This window comes from Chelonia mydas, chromosome 26, assembly GCF_015237465.2.
Source record: "Chelonia mydas isolate rCheMyd1 chromosome 26, rCheMyd1.pri.v2, whole genome shotgun sequence".
Taxonomy (NCBI): domain Eukaryota; kingdom Metazoa; phylum Chordata; order Testudines; family Cheloniidae; genus Chelonia; species Chelonia mydas.
In genome coordinates, this window is record NC_057859.1 from 10,317,913 (window position 1) to 10,343,345 (window position 25,433).

The 25,433-nt window shown below is 48.2% G+C and overlaps 1 protein-coding gene across 1 annotated transcript in view; it reads left to right on the forward strand.

The window, feature by feature from the left end:
* The first annotated feature begins 4,098 nt into the window (after positions 1-4,098).
* Positions 4,099-25,433, forward strand: part of ARHGAP25 (Rho GTPase activating protein 25) — a 47,755-nt gene continuing 26,420 nt past the window's right edge. The window contains exons 1-2 of the mRNA XM_007065478.4: positions 4,099-4,633; positions 22,470-22,669. Of these exons, the coding sequence (XP_007065540.2) occupies positions 4,573-4,633; positions 22,470-22,669 (261 nt within the window). The 5' untranslated portion in view covers positions 4,099-4,572. The remainder of the gene's footprint in view (positions 4,634-22,469; positions 22,670-25,433) is intronic.

The window sequence follows — 25,433 nt, forward strand, 5'->3', positions numbered from 1 at the left end:
AAAGAATGCTAACGGTGTCACAGTACTGTTGTTTTCACCTCAGTGTAGTTATGGGAGGTTAAGCCCCACGGTGGATGCAACTATCTACAAACTAACTATCCTGTTTTCACTACATTTTTATAGCCTGTCTATGGTCCTGATACGGCTCCCGCTATTATCCCTATTTTACAGATGGGGACCTGAAGCACAGAGAGGCTAATTGACTTCCCCAAAATCACACAGGCAGGCTACAGTCAGGTCTGGTCTACGCAACACACGCTGCACTGATGCAGCCCTCGGATGAAGATGCCTTACGCCAACGGGAGAGGGCTCTCCCGCCAGCTTAGTTACTCCACCTCTGTGAGACGCGGGAGCTGTGCCGGCAGGAGACGCGCGCCTGCCGACATAGCTCTGTCTACACAGGGGGTTCAGATCGCTATAACTCGGTCTCTCACTGCGTGGATTTTTCATACCCCTGAGAGACGGAGTTCTACCGAAGTGAATATGCAGTGTAGACCTGGCCTATGTTAGAGCAGGGAATTAAAGCCAGAGTCTCCTAGATTAGCACCCCAGCCACTGCCCCATTTGTCCTATTGAGTTAGCTAGCCCAGTGTGAGAAACCCCTTATTTTTGCCGCAATGACAGAGTTTGTGCTTTCCAGTCCTGTGCTCTGTATAAGCGAACAAGCCGCCAACCAGCCGTTAGAGCATTCTCAATGGAGCCTCTGCCACCTAGATAGTCCCACGCTTAGCCCTTATAAGCGCATTGTATTTACACAACAGTGGTGAATGAGACACGTTGCTCAAGATGACTTCACTTTTTATCCTTGTGAAAACAACATTCTCTAATGCATGCCCGTCATCTCAGGGCCATGTCACCATTCTCGCATCCTTCTGCTGTGGCAAGCTGGAACCAAGATGGGCTGCTACGTGAGTGTTTCGTGGAGAATTTTCTGCAGCTCTGAGGTGTCTCGAGTGTTTGTCTATTGGCCTGGTAGCCACCAAGGAAGCAGACCCTAGGCCACAGTTGTGTCACATCTTCAGAATAAACCTTGTTGGATAACCTGCTGTTCTAGTCCCTGTGTGTGCACGGCCCTGATGCGGATTAACTCCATGTGTGGACACGCATTCTGAGCTCATTCAGAATGCAAACTGAAAATCAAAGAGCCAAACTACGGAGAGGGCTTACTTCACTCCTCACTGACATGCAGTTACCCCCGGGGTGGCCCTGGGAAGCGAGAGCAGTGCAAAGCAGGACTATACCACCGTTCAGGATAGGCCGTTATCATATCCATTTGCAACCGAGGGGGAATTCACGTAGCCCGAATGCAAAGCTGGCGTTTGGCCAAGACTCCAGGGTTAATGAAGTTCAAGCTAAGTAACGGAGGCGAAGCTAATGGGATTGCTGCTGGGCCGCGGTGACTGTATTTTCCATAGCTGCCTCCTGTTCTCATGTACTGGGGTTTTTCACTATGGAATATTTGAGACTGGGGAATACTTGACTTGTTTCTCTGGCTACAGTATCCTGGGGCTTATGTGGCTTGGCCACAGAAAAGTGCTTGCCCTGTACATAAGTAAGTTTATTTTTTAATTTACCCTTTACTATACACGCAGAGTACATTTAAATGACAGGAAAAGTAGTCTCCAGAAGAAACACACTGCAGTAGCCTATGTTTGTCTGGCTTTGTTGTTTTGGTGAACAATTAAGATCCCTTAAAGGGGAAGAGGCAGCAGAGTGGGCTGCTGATGAGTAATAAACTATGGAGCTTTCACCTCTACATTATCAGTTACATCCCCACATCCAGTTCAGATGGGGCCAGCTGCGAGCCTTATATGGTGGCCTGTGGGGTTTTATTCTGCAGTTGCTATTCCTGATTGAGTGATTAGCTCCATATGTGGATGCTCTTATTCCAGATTATCTTAATCCATTTTCTATTCTGAATTATCTTCATCCGCTTTGGAAGCGGATTAGGATGACTCGGAATAAGTGTGTCCACACATGGCGTTAATCAGAAATAGTTAATCTGCTTTAAATTCACATTTTACCTTATTCCTGATTGTCTTTCATGTGTAACAAGCCCTTAGCGTCTTCAATTTAAGGACAGCAATTTCTACATCACAAAACCCACCACAATGTGGCATCTTCCTTGCATTTCCTCAAGGATTGAATATACAAGTCCCGTCTCCCAGATCCCTGCTGTCGCCACTGTCTTGCTATGCACTTTTTGTATATTTCATTTGACAGCCTGAATATCTGTGTTCTGAGCCCAACTGCGGTGGATATTTGGGCAACACTGAGTCATTGCTTTAGAATTGGGGATACACATGGAGCTCAATGAGACAGTCCCTAATCAGCCTGTACAACACAGGATGGTCAGAGCAGAACCACGCCTTGTATGTGGATACAGACATTTCCGTGCTGTGATGCCTGACGTTATGGTAATGTGCTGCACTTCACCTACCGCATGCTCGCTGCACCTCAGATGCACGCTTCTGAAATGCATTGCCCTTGAACAATGAGTTGTAACAGGAAACACAGACCATGACTGCTTTCATTGCATTGTGCTCACGGCCTGGCTGTTCCTCCTGTTCAAGGCAACTTCCCTCTGCCCCTGCCGCAGGGGGTTCCCAGTGTGTGCACTGATGTTTGTCCATGAAATGATCTCGCTACGTTATCATGTGTTTGACAAGCTGTTTCTTAACTTTTAGGACTGGGAGGTGGTGAATTTGCTTCTCCTTTTTTACACTGCAATGGATCTCCTTTCATAGAGGTGAAGCACACTGCTTGAGGCATGCTAGGTGAGCCTTTCAAAGTGAACAAAGTCTCCTAGTCCCCATGCAAATAGTGATGCTTTGCTTTGCACTGAAGTACTGGTATGAACCGGTTAAGGCACATCACTGCCCTCTGCTGGATGGAATCGGAACTGCACAGCTGTGTGTCAGAGACCCTGCACTGCTCACAGATAAATGCCTATTTAGCTCCCGTGGAGTCTGTTGGAGCTGGAGGCTCTGGGGGTCTGACTCAGCTGCACTCCATGAATGCGTGAGCAGGATCGAGACAGCTGTGAAATCCTAAATGGCCACCGAGTCCCTTTCCACATGGTGCCGTCCATGTGAAGCTCCTGCTAATAGTGGGTATTGACGCCATTTTGCAGAAGAAAGGAGTGAGGCACTGAACAGTGAAGTGACTTTCCCCAGGCCGCATGTTGAGTCAGTGGCTGAGTCAGGTAGAGAACCCCGTGGTGGAATCCTGGCCCTGCCAAAGTCAATGGGAGTTTTTGCTATTGATTTAAATGGGGACAGGATTTCATCTCCAGGCCCCTGCTCTAACCATTGAATAATGCTGCTCACTTGTAATCATAACCAGCCCCCCTCAGAGTAATTCACATTCCCCCACAGCAGAGCGTATTGTTCCGAAGTCTGCTCCGGAGTAGGATTTCCAGCGGACATCCACCTCGCACCCTCCAGGACAGTGTTTCGGCTTTCACTGCTGTATGTCCCCTGCTCCCTCACTCCCCGACCCCCCCGACTTCACAGGCAGGGCTTAAATTGTAATGAAAGAGGTGCCGGAGCTCAAGCAGTTTTTTACATTCATAACGGATGCAGCAAGCCCGAGGTGCCGGGACTATGAATTGCCAAGTCCAGAGGTGCCGGGGCTATGAATTGCCAAGCCCAGAGGTGCCGGGGCTCAGCCCCGGCAAAAATTAAGCACTGGGGGGCAGGCCTTAGAGTGCTGCAGAGTGCACGAGGTCTGGGTGAGTAGGGCCAGCTTCACCAGTGCCCTGCACCTAGTGCATTTGTTTCCATTAGTGCAAAGTGTGTGCAAACACTGCCCTTCTGATCTGGCACCATCCTATGCCCATTTTGCACATATCTCTAGGATGATTCAAGGTGCCAAGCAACTGTAAATCGACCCTTGTCTCTTTGGAAAAAATGCACGTTTCCAGGTCAGGCACAGATATTACCTACATACTTGCCCAGCCAAGCTGACCTGCCTCTAAATTCCTATTTTAGGGGTTTAGTTTGTAAAACTGCAGCAGGTCCCCAGAGCGGCCAGTCTGCTCTTCAGTTTAACATTTCCTGAAACTGAATGCTGGGCTATACCCCTCAGCCACGAGGCAAACGCTCAATCTTTTCGAGCACATCCATTGCACAGAAAGGACACCCACTTCCTCAAATGCAAAGAAAACAAACCCAGAAGCTCTGCTATTTATCAGTGCTTTTCAGTGAAGCTAGAGGCTGGTGGATGAAATGCAGCCGTGACTTCAGCTTCTCTGAATTAGAGTGTGACTGAGGTATTATCAAAGGGGGACCTGCAAAAGGGCCAGCCAAGAGGCTTATGGTGCGTCTGGAAAGCAAAAGAGAAAGCTTTGCAAAAAAGAAGAAGAAAGATAGAAAAGTACTTTTATGGGGTTGCTTAAGAGCTGAGCACAGGAGGAAGTGCACTGGCAAATCAACCTCAAGCGAGACTTCATTTTTCAAGCAAGCTCCAGAGGGAATCAAAACAGGGCCCGGGATTAGAAGAAGTGTCACAGTACAGAGACGCTTGGAAAAATAGCCACGTTTAAAAAGCCAACTAAAACCCTGGTTCAAAATGTCCCTCAAGCTGCCGCGGAATTGGGATTTCAACCTGAAAATGGATGCTGCAAAAATAGGTACTGTTATTTTTTTATACCCTTAAATTCCTGCCTGAATCAGGGGCCTGTCTGGCCAATGGATCTGATGAAGTGACTCCAGCCTCTGTGCCCACAGTGGGCCAGGTCCTCAGCTGGAGTATATCAGCATAGCTCTGTGGATGTTAATTCACGCCGCTTTACATCAGCTGGGGATCTGGAGGGCTTTAGGGCAAAGCAACGTGGTAGCATGAGATCTGAGAAGTTTGAGCGTTTTTCTCAGTCGCCTTTGCTTGGATTCAGAGGGGTTGGCAACAGCGTTGTGCTTTCATTCGCTGAAGCCTGGTGCTTTCTAGGCTGCTGACCAAATGAAGGCTCATGATGATGGCCCACTAGGGTGATCTGGTTATTACAGGACTGGGAATGAGGAAACCTGGCTTCTGACACTGACTCAATCGATGTGTGACCTTGGGCAAGTCACTTAGGCCAGAATTTTCAGACGGGCTCAGCACCCACATTCAATGTGAAGCACTCAAAAATCTGTCCCTGAGCTCTTTTGAAAATCTAGCTCTGTATATCTCGGTGACTTGGTTCCCCATCTGTAAAATGGGGTTAACAATATGTTTGTAAAACACTTTGAGAGCCTTGGATGTTGTGAAACACTTTCAGGTCTACCAGTGAAATAAGATTTGGGTATTGTTAGTTTTATCCTATCATAACTGTGGATTTCATGTGTGGCCATCTGAGACTATGAGATGTAGAAGGTTAGGTCACGAGGTGGGGCTGAGCTACAAAATTTAGATTCAGGCCTAGACTGGGATTTGAAACCATCCAAAAACTGGGATATGTTTCTTAGGCCAACAGACCCCAGTCATCGGCGGGTGGGATTGAACCTGGGACCTCTGGAGCTTAGTGCATGAGCCTCTACCGCATGAGCTGAAAGTCAACTCACTGTTAGCTAAGGCTGTAGAGCAAACTCATTTTATCTCTCTCTTTAAGTGGTCTCGGTGTCGCTAGATGGGACAGAACACCACACCCAGAAGGTGTGTGGGTTACGTGTTTAGATCAAGGTATTCGGTTCGGCCTATTAAAGCACAGAGGTTGCTACAAATTCGGTATCAGATTCTGGTTTGGATACAGCTGCTCAGATACCACACTGAGGGACACAGTATAAATACCCAGATAGGTAGCTAGATACATTCCATCTCCTCTGGTTAAAGACGGGGTTGTTTGGATTCAGGGGTTTGGTTCAGCCCCTTCCCTATGTTGCTGGAAAGGTCACTTCTCCTTGATTTGCAATAATTGATCACTGAGTTCGATGTCATGATATTTTAGACATCCTTTATACACACAGACGTGAAAAGAAATTAGAGTGACACACTAGATGTTCTTCTCACTGATTACAAATCTGAATGGAAAACAGACCTGGTTCGTGGGGGCCAAATAGCATGGTCTTGTGGCATTGGTCAGCGCTAGTCAGGGGTATCTCCTTTGGGGATGCTCTGCATTGTGGAAGGGGGTTTGGGGATGCATACAGAACTGTACCCCCTCAGCTGCCTGTACAAACCAGAGTCAGAATGAAAGTAAGAGAAGAAAAAGGGTCCCACGCACAGAGGAAACAGTGACTCTGCGCTGGGTTTGCCGACCCACTTGCCTATGTTACCAGCCACCTCTGATGAATGATCAAAGAGTTCCTTCATACAGAGAGGCCTGTGCAATGCACCACCCTTATTAGGTAATCTCCTGTTTTAAGAGACCTCCCCAAATATGACATCTGATAAGCACAGTTCGACTCCACTTTTATTAGAAGGCCACCTCCATTAAGGAACCAGTTTTTTTCCAGACCCATGGAGAGTTGTGCTAAGGGACTCGCCTGTCATCAGCTCTGAAGATGATGGGTCAGGGCTGGCACAAGGCTGTGACATTTAAAGGGGGCATTGGCTCTTTATCAGGGTCACCAGGGTTGCAGCTAATGCTGTGAATGAATTCACATAGCTCTGCTGGCTAAAATTAAGGCCCCCAGCCCCACTAGGGGCTTCAGAATGTCGGACTGGAAGGGACTTCCTGGGTCATTGAGTCCAATCTCCTGCTATGGCAGACAACCGCATCCTATAATCCAGCTCACAAACTTATTATGCTCCATCTTAAAACTAGCTGCTTGCCCCCACTGCTCCTGTTTGAAGGTGTGGGGCCTGGGTCTTCCGAAAGAGAGAGTTATTATTTATTGTTTGTAACCCAGCACCTTGGCACCACAGGTGTGGACCCAGACCCCATTGTGCTAGGTGCTGTACAAACCCAGAGCAAAAGAGATGAATTGCTGTTGGAATTTGCTAGCGATAAAAGTCTGCCTCATGTCTGCTTTGCCCTAACCTGGCAGTCCCAAGGAGAAGCAGCAATTTGAGGACCTTGCATGATGGAACAGGCTTTTTGGAGACCCTGCTGATCAAGCATATTGACAGTCCCTGTTTAATTTCCCTGTGATCACTCCTTATGTTTTTTATTTACCCACTCTGGTCAGTATTACACAGCAGCTCTGGTTGAGTCACTGTGGCATTTAGTTCACATGATCTAGGGGTTTGAGCACAAGACTCAGATGCCTGTTACTCCTGAGGTCCATTCCCAGCTCTGACACTGACTCCATTTGTGAGCCTGGGTTCAGTCACTTTGCCTTTCAGTGCCTCAGTTTGCCCATCTACAAAATGGGGGAAGTGATAAACTTCTGTCTCCTGGGATGGAGTGAGGGGAGACGTCGTGTATGGTGCTTTGAACATTCAAACCTCCGGGGCAATGGATGTGCAGAAGACCACTTGGTAGGTGCAGAAGCGTGGTACTGGCTCCCTGCACAGGGGTGAATTCCACACAACAGTTGTTACATCACACCCTTGATTTCCCCTGAGCTGAGGGAACCTCATAAAGGATGACCTGGTCTCTACTGCGCTGGGCTTGAATCTGAATCAGATCCAACCTGCCCCACCTGGGTCTCTTGCACATGAGGTGGTCTGTCTTCGCTGCACAGGTAACTCGGGCTCTTGCCTCTGGGCCTCTCCTGTCCATACATAAAAACCTCTCGCTTGAGTTTAGTGGTGCTAGCTGGCCTGACTGGGGGTATAGGTGAGAGCCCAGGGGCCTTATTCACTGTCACTTTGCGATGAGGACGCAGGCTAATCCGTGGGAGTGCTTGTAGTCTCCTCGTGCCTTCCCACAATTCCCCTCCTGCGCCCAGAAGGCCAGATGAGTTCTCCCACAATTCACTGGGAACGAAACACCATGCGGCTCAGCTCACTGCAGCCCAAAGAACCCTGGGATATGGCCCCCAAAGTCCTTAGCGACACTCAGGGAGGAGCGCAACAGTGGGGAAGATGCAATGACACAGCCAGGGCTTTGCAGTGCGGCTGGGCTAGGCTAGCCTGAGAGCTGAGACCTGCGTTAGCCCCTGATAAGGGCTAGGCTAACCTGAGAGCTGAGACCTGGGCTAGGCTAACCTGAGGCCAATCACCTGAGTTAACGCTGCAGTGCAGGCCTACTCTCCTTGCCTGAGAGGTGTGTCACATACTTGCTGGCTGCATTTGAAGCAACAGGAAATGATTTCATAACTTGCAGATGTTACTCTGCCCACAATACGAGCAGATGGAGGGATGGGTACAGAAGGTCTCGTGAAACTGGCTTCCAGCAGTTAACCGGCTGCTAGTGCCACTCCAGTCCTGTTCTCCAGTGTTATTCCCCCCGCACCCTGCACCTCCCATCTCAGCCAATGGCTGCCCTTCACCTTCACCTTCAGAAGCCAAATTACCTCTTCTCTGGTGGAGACTGGGGACCGATATTTACAGCAGGGCCTTTGCAAAGCTCAGAGACTGAGCTCTAATCCTGCACTTCCTTCATCTGGACAAAACCCTATGGACTTCACAGGGATCAGGAGTTGGCTCTGTAGCTGGTCGCTACCTACCTCCAAAATAGAAAGCATTAGTCATGAAAAAAACAAAAGCGGAGGGGCCAGAAATATGGGTGAAGCTCCTACGATACCGGAGTGCAAGGCCACACCTCACGGGGGACACCCTTTTGGAGAGTGTATCTCCCTGCCCCTGCTACCTCCGCCCGTGTGACCTCACCTCCCGGCCCGTCGGCCTCGTGACAATGCGTGCGAGGTCACGCCGGCAGGGTGCACTCTTCAAAATGGTGTTGTCCAATACCAGACTATACCGTGCTCCAGTTTTGTCTTAGTATCAGATGGGGGACAAACCTAAGACGAGCGGTTTAAAATCAGACGGATGACCTGCCCAGTGATTTACCTGCCCAGGGGTGCAATGGTAGCAAAAAGAAATGGGTGAAGTAACTGAAACTGAACTCCATATTTCCCAAATGAGTCGTGGGTCAACTCCCCTTACCCACATTTACCCTTGACTACCCTATTGGTCCTGCCAGTGGCTTTAGCTGCCGTGGCTCCCATCCCTTTCGGTCCCCTCCTCTGCAGGGGACGTGCAGTGGCTGACTAAGTACACATGCCAGTGCTGGAGTAGAGCTTATCAGGGGCTAACTCAGTGTAGTTAGTGCCTCATGCTTTTGTTTTTAACACACAGCAATTTCCAGTCTGTGGCTGCAGAAATGCCAAATAAATAGGAGGGTGGAGTCTGATTTGCCCATTCCACGAGTCCCCATAAGAGCAGGGATTCTGCGTTTGTGTAAGGAGGGTTCTTTAGACAGCAATCCAGTCTGTAGAGTTGCTCATTTCATCTTCTCTCATGCCTGCCCATTGGAAAATAATTACAACAGCCCATCTACTCACTGATTTCTCAGCCATCCTCATTGGTCATCCTAATTTCAGCTCGCGTCTCTCTTAGCTTCAAGCAGGGATGTGATTGTCGTCATTTTCTATAGCTAATGGAGAGAGATGGATTTTCTCTTCTAAGCCTTTGGAGGGAAATACCTAGACTCCAGGAACCACAGACTGAAACCCCAGCAGGTTCCATTTCGCCCATACTCGGCCCTTTGGATTGGGTTACAAATATATAAAAGGTTGTTCTAAAGAGAATAGTGATCAGTTGTTCTCCGTTTCCACCAAGGGAGTCATCAACTTGTTTTGCAGCAAGGGATCTTTAAATATTCACGGTAAATAGGCCTAATGGCCTGTGATGGGATGTTAGATGGGGTGGGATCTGAGTTACTACAGAAAATTCTTTCCTGGGTGTCTGGCTGGTGAATCTTGCCCATATGGTCAGGGTTTAGCTGATTGCCATATTTGGGGTCGGGAAGGAATTTTCCTCCAGGGCAGATTGGAAGAGGCCCTGGAGGTTTTTCGCCTTCCTCTGAAGCATAGGGCACGGGTCACTTGCTGGGGGATTCTCTACTCCTTGAAGTTTTTAAACCATGATTTTTCGCAGGAGTGGGTGGGTGAGATTCCGTGGGCAGCGTTGTGCAGGAGGTCGGACTAGATGATCATAATGGTCCCTTCTGACCTTAGTATCTGTGAGAGTTAGGTTAGATATTAGGAAAAACTTTCTAACTATAAGGACAGCTAAACAGTGGAACAGCTTATTGAGGGAGGTTGTGGCATCCCCGTCATTAGAGGTTTTTAAGAAAAGGTGAGACAAACACCTGCAGGGATGGTTTAAGTTCACTGTGTCCTGCCTCAGCAGAGGGGAATGGCTTAGATGACTTCTACATTTCTATTATTCTATGAAACTGTATGAAATTAAGGTCTCCTGCTGGTTTTGACACCAACGCTATTTTGGGCTAGGCATTAACAAACGAGCAGAATTATAATGAGAACTGGTTGAAAAAAACAAAACCAAAACCCTTTGCTTTTTGCCAAGAATTTCAATCAAAGCTTTCAGAGGAGCAGCCGTGTTAGTCTGTATCTGCAAAAACAAAAGGAGGACTTGTGGCACCTTAGAGACTGACAAATTTATTTGAGCAGAAGCTTTCGTGAGCTTCAATCAAAGCTTTGTTTGTTTTCATTGAAATGTCTTGAGTTCTTGTTGAAAACCCCAAATCTGAAACATTTTTGGTTGTCAGGTTTTTATTTTTTTCAGTGTCAAGGAACATGGATGTTTTCAGCAGAAGAAGTGACCAGGAACTTTTCTCGATTGTCTGGATATTTAAAAAAAAAAAAAAAAGTTCTTACGAAACGAGCCAGTAACTGATTGGGCATTGTTGTATTCTAAGGTGTTACCTACACAGAAAAATTGAACTGCAATAACAATGCCGTTAAAGTGCTTTTTTATTGGAAGGGTCCAGCTTTTCATTTTATCCACCCCCCCCCCCCAGGTAACCCCTAAACACCATGCTGGGGATGGGTGGAGCCCTGACTGGGGTGGAAGAGTGCCAGCTGCTGACTCATCTACATCACTTTTTCAGTGGTTCAGTCATGCAGACACAGTTACACCAATATAAATGAGCTTAAACCAGGATCGCTTATTCTTGTATGGGAAGGGGAACAATCTATACTACCACTACGAGGCATCTGAATGCTGGTATAACGGCGTCCACCCTGTACTGGTAAAAAGTCACACCCATAATCACCACATTTTAGGGTTGCCAACACCGTATTTCAAAAATAAGGGACTGTTTTCTTAGCAGCCCCGCCACACTCCCTCCTCTTAATATTATTATTGTCACTATTATTAATAATAATAAAGTGGTACTCACCTACATTCCCCAGGGGTATTTCTTGCTGCTTTTTGCAGCACTCAGCAACTCCCAGTCTTGTCGTACAGAGATGAAAAAACAAGGGACGTGCCTTGTAATAGGGAACTATTGGCAACCCTACCATATTGATACCAAATCTGGATCAAATTTGCAACGGCGCAAAAAACTGGCCACTTCCCTCACTGTCAGCTTCCCCAACAGCCAGCAGAGGGCGCTCTGTGGTTGTAGTCGTGTTTCCACTTTCACGGGGAGGCGGGCATTTGGTAGCCCTGCTGTTCTGTACAAAGCATGACTTCAAATGGGCACACGTAATAAGGAGTGTTAGGGGGCTTATTCCTTCACCCACTCACTTCCCTGGTCCTTCTCGCATGAACAGAGAGCAACAATACCCGAAGTCCAAAGGTGCAAACAATTCGATGTTTATTGGGGTGAACTTCCAGCAAGCATGATTCCAGTTTCCTTCCTTAGGATCCTCCTTCCCAGCTCTGACACCACAGAGCCTTACACCTGTGTCCCTGTTCCCATTCCTGCCCTTAGCCAAACATGATTCCAATTTCCTTACTCCCATTCCCTGTTCCCATTTCCCCCTTTAGCAAAACATGATTCCAATTTCCTTACCCCCATTCCCTGTTCCCATCTCCCACCCACGGCCACCCCCTCATTGACTACAGATTATATAGTAAAACTTGAGTTCTGCTTAGCTATACCTTAACCAATCATTTTCCTGAAATTTAACTAACCAATCTTAACATATTGTAACATGATTATGTAACCAATTATATCCCACCACCTTAATTAGTTTACACCCAGCAAAATTAATTATACAGCAGACAGGAACAATCACAGAACCAGACAGAGATTATACAGACAAACAATAGCAAAGTGGGAACTATAATGACAAAACAATACAGAAGTGAGGATTTCACATCCCAGTATTGATAAGTGAGTTCGTGCCAGACAGGATGCTGTTTCCTTTTACATTTTCTAGGCACTTCCCTTTCTCTGGAGGTGATAGGCATTATCAGGACAGGATTGTATTCCTAACAGCCCAATAGCACCTTCTTTCAATGTGACTAGTTTGGAATGTGAGGATGTGACCTGTCGCTTCCTAGCTTATGGCTGCCTCTGCTGCTTAGCCAAAGGCCTTAGCCTAAGCACAGGGCCTCAGACTGTCACAGTAAGAGAAGGCCCTTACACCGGCAGACAGTGATTTTGATTCTCTTTTGTACCTCTATAACTAGCCAAGTGATAAGAATACACCTAAATTCTTAGAGTATAGGCCTTTACAGACAGGCCTGAATATCTATATCCTAACAAGGAGCTGTATGGCCAGTTTGCAGGTTTGTCACTGAAGGCAAGTTGCTTCAGGGGATGACATGCAGCCGTTGCTTATGAATGCACAGCAGCAACGCTGGCCAGGAAGTTGGTACTGGACGCGGAGGAGGAGCCTGGCTCACTAAAACCACGCCGGTGGAATTTGAGGCAGCCAAGAGGCAATGACCCCCAATTGAGTAGGATCAGGGCAGTGGGTTTAACACCCCTCTTTGTGCAGAGCTTCCTTTACTTCTTACTGGAACAATGGCAGCTCGCCCACCTGCAAAGTAACCCCGAAATCACTCTGCTGGGGCAATGGGCTTCGCCCTCAGTCAGGAGGAAGAGCGCCACCGTGGCTTGCAGCTCATCTCCCAGGCATGTGTAAGAGCCTGGAGGGCTGAGTGAAGAAGCAGCACTGACCAGGCAGGGTGCATGTGGACATGGCCCATTGTTTCCTAGCTGAAGGGGCAGCGAGGGTGTTTAGAGGGAAACAGTCAAAATCAGAAGCATTTAACAAAAGGAAGCAGCTCAGAATGTGCCAAGCTCACAGTTGTTATCAGCTTCCTGTTCCGCAACAGTGGTGAAAAGAGGGCCGGGCCGAACCACTACCAGCCCACCCGCTGGGACCATCCAGAGAAGCAAAGGCAAAGGTGCCCGGGCACCTGCAATTCAAAGCACAGGAACGAAAACAGGTTCAAGGTGAAAGCTTTAAAGAGGCCTCGTTCGCAAACCTGAGCGGGCCTTTCTGCACATGGGGGCTGGGCTCCAAGCTTGTGAAAGCGGGAACCCATAGAGCCCCTGTGGTTTCTGGCCTGAAACCTGCTAAGGGAGTCAGTCTTATGCACTGCTCTGCATAGATAGTGAATTACAGAAGCCTCTCCATTGTGTTAAGTCCCCTACTGGCATAGAGGGGCCTTAAAAGGGGAGGAAACAGGCCCGAGAAATACTCCCTACACCAGCTCTGTTCCCAGCATGTCAGGGGTTGGCGGATGGTGTGGGGTGAGAAGGCTGGGCTGTGGTCGGAGTACACTGCATTCCAGATATTCTTTGCTTCCTACAGCCCACTCGGGGACTAGGGGAACTGGAGTGTCAGTGAGAGCTGCCCTGATACTGGCCCCAAACTACCCCAGAATACAGGAACACATGACCTAAATCCTTGACCAGTGAGCAGGGACAGTCCAACTGAGCATCAGTGCCAGGCCCTGGACAGAGCTTTGGGTTCAGAGATGATTGGCCCCGTCTCCTTTAGAAGTGCAAATGTGTTTTCACAGCCCGGTTGAGACACGCTCTTCTGAGCTGCCTGCAGTGCTGTGTCCACCTTGCTACTTTCCCCACAGCACAGCCGCACGCAACCCACACTCCATCCCATCTGCTCCCCAGACCGTGTTTGTAAACAGTGCAGGCTAGGAAAGCTAGTCCATAATACCTCAGCAGGGGACATAAGGCCTGCAGGACAGACACAAGGAGCGGAGCCTGGAGCACATAGGGCACTGCACTCTGGGAGGTATTTGGGCAGCAGCAGGACCAGCCAAACCACTCACACAGGCAAACAACTATGTCACAGCCCAGACCCACTGGTATGGACGCATGTCCTGTTAGAGTTACAGTCGCTTGTAGGAATTGGGTGGTATCCCTTTAAATAGTTTGGGAGCCCTCTACTTTGGGGCCTCTCTGTCTTTTATTGCAGAAGCCACCAGAACCTAACCGGGCTGCAGTTGCTGTGTATATCTGTAGGCCTTGTATGTTTATATAAAGCCAGTGCACACAGTTATTGAGGACCCAAATTATCTGCTTGGTTTCATCATCTTTGTGAGGAGAGCAAAGGCACAAGTTACTAACCAGGTACTTAGCATGTTGCAAGTGGGTGTGAAGCCGGTTTGCAGCCAGTCAACACCACTGACTGTCTACCAGTTCAGAGAATTTGTAGCATAGACGGGCCTTAAAGCTTCCCTGATCGTTGTACTACGGTAGCACCTAGAGGCTCCAGCCAAGATCAAGACCCCAGCATGCTGGGGCAGCACATACATAGTGAGAGACACTCCCTACCCTTACAGTCTCAATGGATAACACACAGAGAGGGGAAAGGACTGGCATAAGGGCACACAGCAAGTCACCAAGTCAGTGGCAGCTCCAGGATTAGATCCCACTTCTGCTGGGCTCCCAGTCCAGTACCTGAGCCACGAGACAACACTGCCTCCCCTACTGTGACTCTCTATTGATTTACCCTTATTCCAGTGCCATATGTTTACCTCACAGCTATCCCGTTCCATTCTGCATCAGGCACCACAAACGGATAGGGACTTGCCCTGCAAAATTCAGAGACAAGTCTGGATTTTCAGCATCTCTAAAGGCAAAACAAGTTTGGAGCTTGGTGCATTCTACGAGCAAGGGAGAAGCTGCAAAACTGGGGCCCAAATGCAGGATTCCAACCCCCTTCCCCTCCAAATGCGCTGGTAGCATATTTCTTTTCCATTGGCCGACCAGTAATCACAATCCCGGTACCTAAATTACTCCTTAAAACCTTAACAAAGAAGGGTAGATTAGAGATGGGACCAAAGCAAAACTCCAGCTCCGAGCGCGGCCTATTTCCCGAGGCTTTGTTAGCTTAGCCAGGTTGGAGAGGCTTGTAAATATGCTGAGAAAACAGACTGATGCTGCTTCCTTTCTATACATTCCCCTGTGGCTAACACATCCCTCCCTGCGGGGTGGTGCCTTGCAGCTGAATACAGTACTGGCCTTCACTTTGACAGCCTGCTGACAGTATCTACCCCCATTTCAGAGAGAATGGTTCTAAGGCAAGTTACTCGCTGCCTTTATGATAGCGCTGATGGAGGAAAACAGCTGGTTCCCAGGCCCTGAGTTCATTTGCAAGTATGTAATCACTGGGAAAGTCATTGGAATGGGACAGGTTTTTGGGCCAAATTCCGAGGAGGTGTAAAAAACACAGAGATTTTCCTTCCCTGGGACTTCCAGAGCCTCTGGGGAATATATAATTTGACCCATCCCCACTTCAGCCTTATGCTGCCGACAAACAGAAAAAGAGACACGTTGTTGGGGGTGGCAGGCGGGGCCAGGGGACGGTCCAGGGTAGTCGCACGGGACAGCAGCGAGGCCAGAGGAGAGACCCGGCCCCGAACACTGGCGGAGCCACCCCCCGTGCCCTGAATATTGCTGGAGCACGGGCACCAGGGGCCCACATAACTCGCTGCCCTGCAAGTCTGTCCACTTGAGCTGGGAGGCTGGCGGCGTAGACTTACCCTTACAGTCTAACCTCACCCTAATGCAGACTGTGGCAGGGTTTAGCCCGCAAGAGCCCTGCATAAAGCCCATCTGACTGCTTCCTCCACGCCCAAAATAAATGCCGTTATGCCCTGGCGTTGAACTTTGTACAAACAGCCTGGCCTTGGCGAGTCAGCTGCCTCTGAAAACCTAGCGTGAGTATTGTTGGGTATGGGAGAATCAGCTAAGGGCCAGCTATTCAAAAAAGCTTAGCATGCCGGGCACTATTGAGCATGTTTGAAAATCTGGGCCTTACTTAGCTGCTAAATGGGTCCGAGCTCCATCCTCACACGTTCAACAAAAGTTGGTAGCCTAGTCGGGATGGGTCTTTAACAGTGAGACAACATTTTCCTGGCAACTTTGACGAGCCTTTAAATCAGTTATTTAGCCCAGGGAGTTACCTACTGACCATCACTGAAGGCTTTACTGGAATAATTAGAGCTAGACAAAATTTTTCAGACTAAACTTTTTTTTCCCCCGCTGTAAAATGCAGATTCAGGGCTGAATCTGAACTGAGCTGCAGGGTGTAAAATCCGGGAATAACCCGGAACATTTTGAACTGAAACATTTTCGGAATTTGTGTCAAATTGCATCGGTCAGGAAAAAAACCACACAAACAAAAAGAAATTCAGGAAAAAATGGAAATGGTTCATTTTGACATTTTCTACATGAACATTTGGATTTTTCAAATCCAAATGACTTTTGTGGCTTTGAAATGTAGTTCAATTTTAATTTAAAAAAAAAAGGGTGAGAAAACACTCAAAAATGAAATGGTTTGCTGAAAAATTGGAAAAATTGTCATTTCGGGTCCATCTGAAACAATTTTTTTCCTTCTGACTATTTGGTTCCATCAGCGAACCGAAAAATCACTCAGTCATCCTCACTGCTCTCTAGTAATAATGATGCTTTGCTGTTTTCTAGAACTTTTCACCTGAGGATCTCCAAGCGTTTAACAAATACTGGGCTAAATCCTAAACGCTGGACTAGCGGAACTAGGGACTTGTCTACAGGACGGGGTAACGTGTTGCATGGGGGTGCAAATTTTAAAGTGCACTAATGTTGCACATTGTGTAGTGACAGGTTTCAGAGTAACAGCCGTGTTAGTCTGTATTCGCAAAAAGAAAAGGAGGACTTGTGGCACCTTAGAGACTAACCAATTTATTTGAGCATGAGCTTAAGTGAGCTGTAGCTCACGAAAGCTCATGCTCAAATAAATCGGTTAGTCTCTAAGGTGCCACAAGTCCTCCTTTTCTTTTCACATTGTGTAGTGTTGCACGTTAATTGGTCCGTATAGATCCCGCTGGTACACACTAAAGGTTCCTTAGTGTGCTTTTCAGAAAGCACTATGTTAAAGCGCACCAGCAGGGTCTACCTGGCCCAGGGGGCAGCATATCAGTGCGCTTCAGAAATCAGACCCTGGGGAGCGCATTACCCCCCTGTGTAGGTAAGCCTTCAGAGGAGTGTTCCATTAGTTAGCTACTCCTCACAACCACCTTGCATGGTTCTAAAATCCCCATTTTACAGATGGGGAATGTGAGGTACAAAGAGGTTAAGTAACTTGTCCCAGTGAAAAGCAGGGCTGGGAATAGAAGCCAGGAGTCCAGGCTCTCAGTGCATTAGCATGTGGCGTGGGAAGCTCAAGCCGGCATTCAGTTCACATAACAGCGCTCTGTGCAGGTCTTTTTGGTTTTGCTTTGCAATGAGAATGGGAATGTCAGCAGCTCACACGCAAGTGAGGCCTTGTCCGTGCCAGGCCACTGGTATAGCTGTACTGGTGTCAATCAGACTGCACTCATGCAAATCATGTCAACACGAGGGGTTTGCACTGCTGGCTAGAAACCTATGCATTCATTTCGATCCATCCCAGCACGGCAATGCCTGTTAGGAGATGGTAGATTAGTCGATTGTACAGAGCGAGGAGATACTGCTGTTGTTACCACTGCGGTATCTTTGGCGTTGCTGCTGCATTAGCTACCTTTGCCTCTGAAATAAGGCACCGGAAACACAATGACAATCTCGAGAAATGTGAAGGGCTGTAAAGAGGTGATGGTCCAATAATGGACTTACTCTGCAGCAAGGAAAATTCAAGTTTAATATTAAAGAGGAGCTTCCTAACTATTAGAGAATGGACCAATCTGCTGAGGGAGGTCTGAGGAATCACCATTACTGGAGATATAATAGCTACAGTACCACAGATGGGCTTGGAATATAATGATGAAAATGATGGGCCCGATTCTTCAGTGCCTGCTGCCTCGTGCAGTCCTTTATGCTGGTGCAAAGTGAGTATAACATTTATTAAAATTTGCAGTACAGTGGGGTCTAGAGACCCCAACTGAGGTCAGGACCCCAGGGCACTAGGTACTGTCTGTACACGTAGTGTCAGACAGTCCCTAAGTTATACTCCAAATGGACAAGATCGACAAAGGGTGGGAGAAAGCAAGTATCATTATCCCCATTGCATAGATGGGGAGCTGAGGAACAGCGAGGTTAAAGTGACTTGCCCCTGGTCATATAGGAAAACTGTGGCAGAGCCAGGAATCTCCTGAGTCCCAGTCCAGTGCCTTAACCATAAGACCATCCCCTTCACTTCCATTGTACTGCCCCTGAGACCGGAGCATGCTGATGCAGTAGCATCTGCACACAGGATGACCCAAGGGGCCAGGCAGGTTACCTTTAGGGTCTCTGTCTTCACTCCAGAGTTAGCCTGGGGTCTAGCCTGAGTGTTGCCCCAACCCCTTCAATCTACATAGAACATCTCACCCGGGCGTGAGGGTGCTTTAACGTCATGGCTGAGATTATAGGCTACATCTTGGATTTTACTTCAGCCCAGGCTGGCAACCAGCCTACTTTGCAGTGAGAACTCAGCCTCATCCAGCCCGGGTGCTTCGTCTGCCAGTCCTATCCCGGCTACACTTGTACAGCATTTGAACAGAGAGATGCCATCCAAGAAATCCTTCTCCAGTGCTGCAGTTGGCCAGAAGCTGATATACCTGCCTTCTGGTGTGGTGTGATGTCAGTAAGACCCGTAGGAGCATTACCGTAGGAAGGACAGACGAGACAATACTCTGCAAATGAGGTCACAGAGTGGCCCACTTCAATGCACCACTCAAAGCCACAGGATGTCTTGCTAGAAATCCCGCCCCGCACATGGGCCAGTACAGAACCATTGTGGAGGCAGCCACACAGGTCTGGCTCGGGTAGATGTCTGTCGTGGGGACGCTCCACTCACGCTAAACTACCCCAGGCTAACTCTGCAGTGAATACTTGTGCATAGACAGCACCTTTTGTCCCTCTCATTTGCCATGTTATGGTAGCCTCCTGGATGGCGCTTTTCATCAGAACGGAGCTGTCAGCCAAGAGCTCGCACTTGTCTGGTTGCTGTGCGTGGGAGCGTGGCTTGTAGTACAACAGAGATGGAGTGGTTTCAAGTTTGCCCAGTCCTGGTTTAACACATTAGAAGCAGGTTGTGGTTTTGCAAAACAAACATTTGCAGAACTGCACTTGCCTTAGGGGGGCTGCGCTCTCCGGACAGCAACATTCAGTTTAATGGAGTCAGATTTTCACTCTGTCCAGCCCTCATGCTCTGCATCATCCTCTAAAAATCCTAACCCACTGAGTAAACATCCCCTGTGTGGCATGAAGGGATGTGATCAGGGAGCAGGAATGCCTCTGTAAATTAGCAGGTGTTTTGTTAGCATGTTCTGAATCTTTCTCAGGGGGCTTGAATAACAGGGACATGTTAGCAACAGAATTTTGAATCGTTCTAACTCCTGAGGTTCTGATCAGGAAACCCCCGTTTTGATCATGCTTGTTGAGGCTGTGGTCTCAGGGTGCGTCTACACTGCAAAGCACCACCCACGGCACTGCATCTCAGAGCCCGGGTCAATTGGCTCAGGCTCATGGGGCTTGGGGTGCAGGGCTAAAAGCGAAGGTGTCGACATTCGGGCTCAGGCTGGAGCCAGGGCTCTGAGACCCTCCCCACAAACTGAGTTTCAGAACCCGGGCTCCAGCCCAGGCCTGAACATCTACACTGCCCTTTTTAGCACCCCCCCCACCCCCCGCAAGCTCTAATCAATTGACCCAGGCTCTGAGACTTGGCACCGCAGATTTATCATTGCAGAGCAGATATACCGTAAAGGAGTTTGGCATTCAAATCCCATTGAAAAGCCCACCCTAAATCCAGAGCCATATAGTGAGGAACTTCCCATATCAACATATACCCAGGAACAAAAACCCTGATTCTCTGCTGCCTCGCACCTGGAGGAGTTCTTTGCACTCGTGCAAAGTGAGCGTGAAACATAACGAAATCGGACCGGTAGCATTGTGCAGCCACTCTGCACAGGTGCATGTGACTAGATGAGTTGAAAGAGGCAGGCTTCTGTCTTGCAGCGACAGAGTGGGGTCTTCTTCTGGAGGTGTTTTAATGGCAAAGGCAGGGAGCTGGGCTGTATTCAGGCCTCACTGGCATTCCCCTAAACTGCAATGCTCCCTTTAGGTGCTAGACTTAGGGATGCATGAGGTGCTGCAGCACCCTCTGGCTTGAAGCGGTTTCCATCATATCCAGGGTTTACAGTTTGGTTTGATGGCTCTCAGCACCCCCACTGTACAAATTGTTCCAGCACCCCTGACACTCCCTGACCACAGAAAGAACCACGAAGCACTTTCAGAAGGCTGCACACAACTCATTTCTTTGGCTCAGCCTTCCCTCAATAATTTCTCCACCCAAAGGTGCACGGTCACAAGCCCACGACACACAAAAACACACACACTCTCGCCTGTGCACAACGCAATCGCTCAACACACGCACATGTATGCCCATATAGACATAGGATGTGCCTGCTCACCATGTACAGAGGTGGACGCAAGCAGACAAACAGAAAACGAATCCAGCTGGAAAGGAAGAGAGAGTCGTTATTTTTACTTGTAAATGGGAAGTGCTCAGATGGTAGTGGGGGCCATATAAGTAGATAGGTGGACATTGTAACGGAGTGCCTTTGAAAAGGTGTGAAAGCCTTTAACCTTGCAGACATTAATCTCTTGTAACAGCCTGCGGAGGCCTTGGCCAGTGTACTGGACTGGGCTTCAGTAGACCTAGGTTCTATCCCTGGTTCTGCTCCTCGGTGACCTGGGGTAAGTCACTTCACCCCCGCGTGCCTCGGGTTCCCCATCTGTAAAATAGGGATCACAATACCGATCCCCTTTCTAAAAAGCACGAGACAAGAGGTAGATTTTATTATTACTGTTGCATAAAGGGCAAGAACATTCACGCCAACAGGAAATGACTTTTGAAATGTGACGGATGATTCAGCGGGCCTGAGTCCTAGGTCACTCACAGCAGCTTTACTTTGTTGACGTCAGTGGACTTATTCCCCATTTAGGCTGATGAGGTGAGAGGGGAATCACACCCAGAGAGTCAGATGGCTGCCACAAGCAGGGAACAGTAAAACAAACAGAGTTGCACTGTATATAGTCGGGATCGTCCATGCACGTAACAACAATGCCATCTGACCTCCGATGCGGAGAGTGTGACGCACAGCTATTTAGGTGCCCGGATGACTGTCCCACAGATGAAAACAGAAGGAGCAGATATACCTTTCCTCTTTCGGCAACGATCACCCCGGATCGGTATTCAACATTGCTGTAGCTCCTAGAGGGACCCATTAGGATCAGGGCCCCTTTGTGCCAGGAACCTCTTTACCATGCAATAAAAGACAGCCCAGGCCCCAAAGAGTTTGCAATCTCATTGGCTTTTCAGATCTGTTCTGTGTTGTGTGAGCTGTTCAAAAGGCAGACGGCACCTTTCGAAGTATCACCCAGAATAAATAGTTTAAAACAGTGGCTCTCAACCTCTCCAGACGACTGTACCCCTTTCAGGAGTCTGATTTGTCTTGCGTACCCCCAAGTTTCACCTCACTTAAAAAGTACTTGCTTACAAAATCAGACCTAAAAGTACAAGTGTCACAGCCATACTATTACTGAAAAAATGGCTGACTTTCTCATTTTTATCATATAATTATAAAAAATCGATTGGAATATAAATATTATACTTACATTTGAGTGTATGGTATATAGAGCGATATAAACAAGTCGTTGTCAGTACAAACTAAAATTTCACACAGACGTCACTTGTGCTTTTATGTAGCCTGTCGTAAAAGTAGGCAAATATCAAGATGAGTTGATGTACCCCCTGGAAGACCTCTGTGTACCCCAGGGGTACGTGTACCCCTGGTTGAGACCCACTGCTTTAAAACAAATTTTGAAAATTCCCCCATCATGTCTGTGTCTTTTTTTTTTTTTTGGACGGGTCTAAATGAAACTGTCCCATATAGAAACTAATCATTCTCTTCTCTCATTTGTGAGACAGTCACTCCCACGCAGGAAAAAGGAAGCATATTTTGACAGATACTGCAGCCACTTCCTTTAAAAGCCTCTAGCCCGTTGGCTTTTTGCAGGCAGAGGGGACAGATAGCTGCTTCTGATTGCCTCAGGGCAGTCGATTTTAGGTTTTACTTAACTCCGTCGGAAGAGACCCACGATCCATGCTACGGTGGGCTTGCCCCTAATGGGACAGCCAAGCTCTACCTGGGAGCTCCTCTGAATCCCATGTCGCTCTGTCAGTATGTGTCTGTCTTCCTCTCTCCAGCTCGTTCCAGGAGCGTGATGACCGGTGATCCCATGGCGGCCTGCAACTGGACAGCCTCCCCCAACCTGCTGGAGCGGCCCCTGAAGATTGGCTGGCTGAAGAAGCAGCGCTCCATCGTCAAGAACTGGCAACAGCGGTACTTTGTACTGAGGGGCCAGCAGCTGTGTTATTACAAGGATGAGGAAGAGGCCAAGCCCCAGGTACAGTGAGCCCGCATTTTGTGTCCTTGGTCTAGGAAGTGTCCTGAAGGGAGCCATAGGGGAGATGTGTTTTTTGGCAGGGAGGATGTAGCACGGAGGTGAGCCCTGAATATCCTGCCCCCTTCCCTACTGATATTACTATTTATTATTACTTGTCTTTCCATAGCACTGAGGAGTCCCAGTCATGGAACAAGACCCCATTGTACTAGGTACTGTATGAACACAGAACAAAGAAGGGGTCCCTGCCCCAAGCTGCTTACAAGCTACATGTAAGAGTTTGGAGATGTATAAGTGGTGGATACACACAGACCAATGGTGGTGTCCAAGGAAACAATGAGACAGTATTGGTCAGTGTGACAGGCAGTGGTCTTAGCACACCGGGGTGCTAACCGCTCTCAAGTGTTTTCTAGGCATTGTGGCAAAGGCGAGTTTTAAGGAGGGTTTGGAAAGAGGCTATCGAGTTCGTTTTGCAGGCGTTTAAGGGAAGCTTATCCCAGGCGTGAGGGGCAGGATGCGAGAAAGCACAAAGCTGCTTGTTTGAAAGTGTAACAAGTAGATGATGGAAGTTGGCACGGTGGGCTGATCCGAGGTGGGAGTCGATATTTTGATAGTGGGGATGGGCCACGAAGGGCCTGGAAGTGAAGACGAGCAGCTTGTGTTTGAGGTGCTAAAGAAGAGGGAGGCAGCGATGGCTGACGTTGTCCAAGCGACAGACTAGGAGAATGATCTTTGCAGCAGCATTCTGAGTGGATAGGAGAAAGGCAAGATTGCATTTGTCAAGGCCAGCGAGAAGGACGGCGCAGTGACTGAGACGTGGCCTGATGAGAGCTTGAACGAGAGTCTTAGCGGGGTGGATGGATAGGAAAGGCCATGTCTTAGAGACGTGATGCGGGAAGAAGTCACAGGATTTAGACATAGCCTGCAGGGGAGGTTCTAGAGAGAGGTCGGAGTTGAAGCTGATGCCCAGGTTATGGTCCTGAGTAACTGGCAGGATGGTGGTGTTGTTCACAGTGCTTGAGAAAGGAGATGGGGAAGATTAAGAACACAGGTTTAGCCATGTTGCATTTGAGCTGACAGCTAGAGATCCGGGAGCAGAAAGTCTCTATAATGTCCGGCTCCAGGTCCTGCCTGCACGTTGTTCAGCTCCAAGGGTTTAAGTTCAGGCCAAGCCCTGATGTAGAACTCTGTTCTCCCTGGCTAAGAATTGGGGAGTAGGGGCAGGGGCAGGACCTAAGTAGATGTGCAGTGAGGCACACTGAATTCTGCAGCTTTGTAGGGAATATATGGGGCCCATTTACAGAGCTTCTAGAGCTACTGGCACCCTGGGGTGTCCACCACCACCGCCGTGGGCCTGGTCTCCCAAGAGGGTTGGAGGGAATAAGGTGGAGAAGAAAAGGGCAAGAAATAGAGAGTTTCCAAAAAATTCAGGGCAAAATGTAGTCTGAATTTTGCAGAGCAGGGATGACCCTTTGGAAACGGGATCCCTTGTGATAACACCACGTAATCTGGTGCATTCCAAGGCCAGGATATTTGCTTTTCAGAAATATATTCTTTCGTAGATCTGACTTATACTGATTTCTGTGGGCCCCAGCTCCCGAAGGGTTTATTGCGATAGTCACAAAATAGGAGGGAAGCTCAGAAGGCCTGTGTTTATGCCTTGCCACTTATCTAGCATCCCTTTCCTCCTCCTCACTCCCCCGCCCCCGCCACATCATTTGCAACACAGCTGAACGCACAAGAAGTGTTAACAGCTAACACTTCAGACAACCTTTAAAAAGCCGTGGCCACGTTTGGACAGCTAACGATTCACTTGCATGGCCGCACGCGGGGGTGGGGAGATTTCCTGCTGGTCCATGTAGGCTCAGCTCCCTTGACTTCAAAGGTTTCATCTGCTACTGCTGGTCGTATAAAGGGGACCAGCTCCAGTGACTTAGATGGAATTTCACCCACAGCTGCAAGACCTTTCCTTTATAGGAGCTGCCAGACTCTTCCAAGCTGGGTCTCTGAACCTGCTTAAATCCCCTCTGAATGACACAAAAATGGATCACAAACTCCCAGGGTAGTAAAGCAGGTACATGGCCCTGCCTTCTTCTGTAGCTCCATGTCTCCTTGGGGGAAGGAAGATTAATAATGTAGAGCAGCAGTGCCCAAACCTATTACACAGGAGGGCCTAAGCACAATCTTGAGTGGGCCAAACAGATTTTAAATCTTATTAAAATATGAATAGTCACCTATATTGATTTATATTTTAAAGTTCAGCTTGTTTTGTGTGTATTTAGATAGGTTGTTTCTATGTACAGTACTGTCTATTTACACACTTGCGTAAACTAAACTGATGTAAACATGACAACAAAACGCTAATGAATTGGCCATTAGTATAGTGTGTTGAAGCAGGCCACAGGTCTTATGAAATGCTATGATGGGCCATGTATGGCCTGCGGGTCGTAGGTTGGCCCTCCCGATGGAGAGGACTATCCTCTCTCTGCATGGTACCCGGTCTTCCGTCCCAATGGATACACAAGGTGTTTTGATCAGTCAGCTTTTAACATCCAGACTGCCTTTAACTCAGCTGGTGTCTCCAAAACATAGGCATAATCCCTGGTTTAATATGTTACACATGCCAGTGATAATGGCTGATCCACATACAAGTAGAGCTGGTAAAAAAAAAAAACCACAATTATTTTGTGGAGGAAATTTAAAAAAAAACAAAACTTTTTTTTTCCATTCTGGTCAAAATGTCCTGCAATTTTTCTTGTTGTTTTCA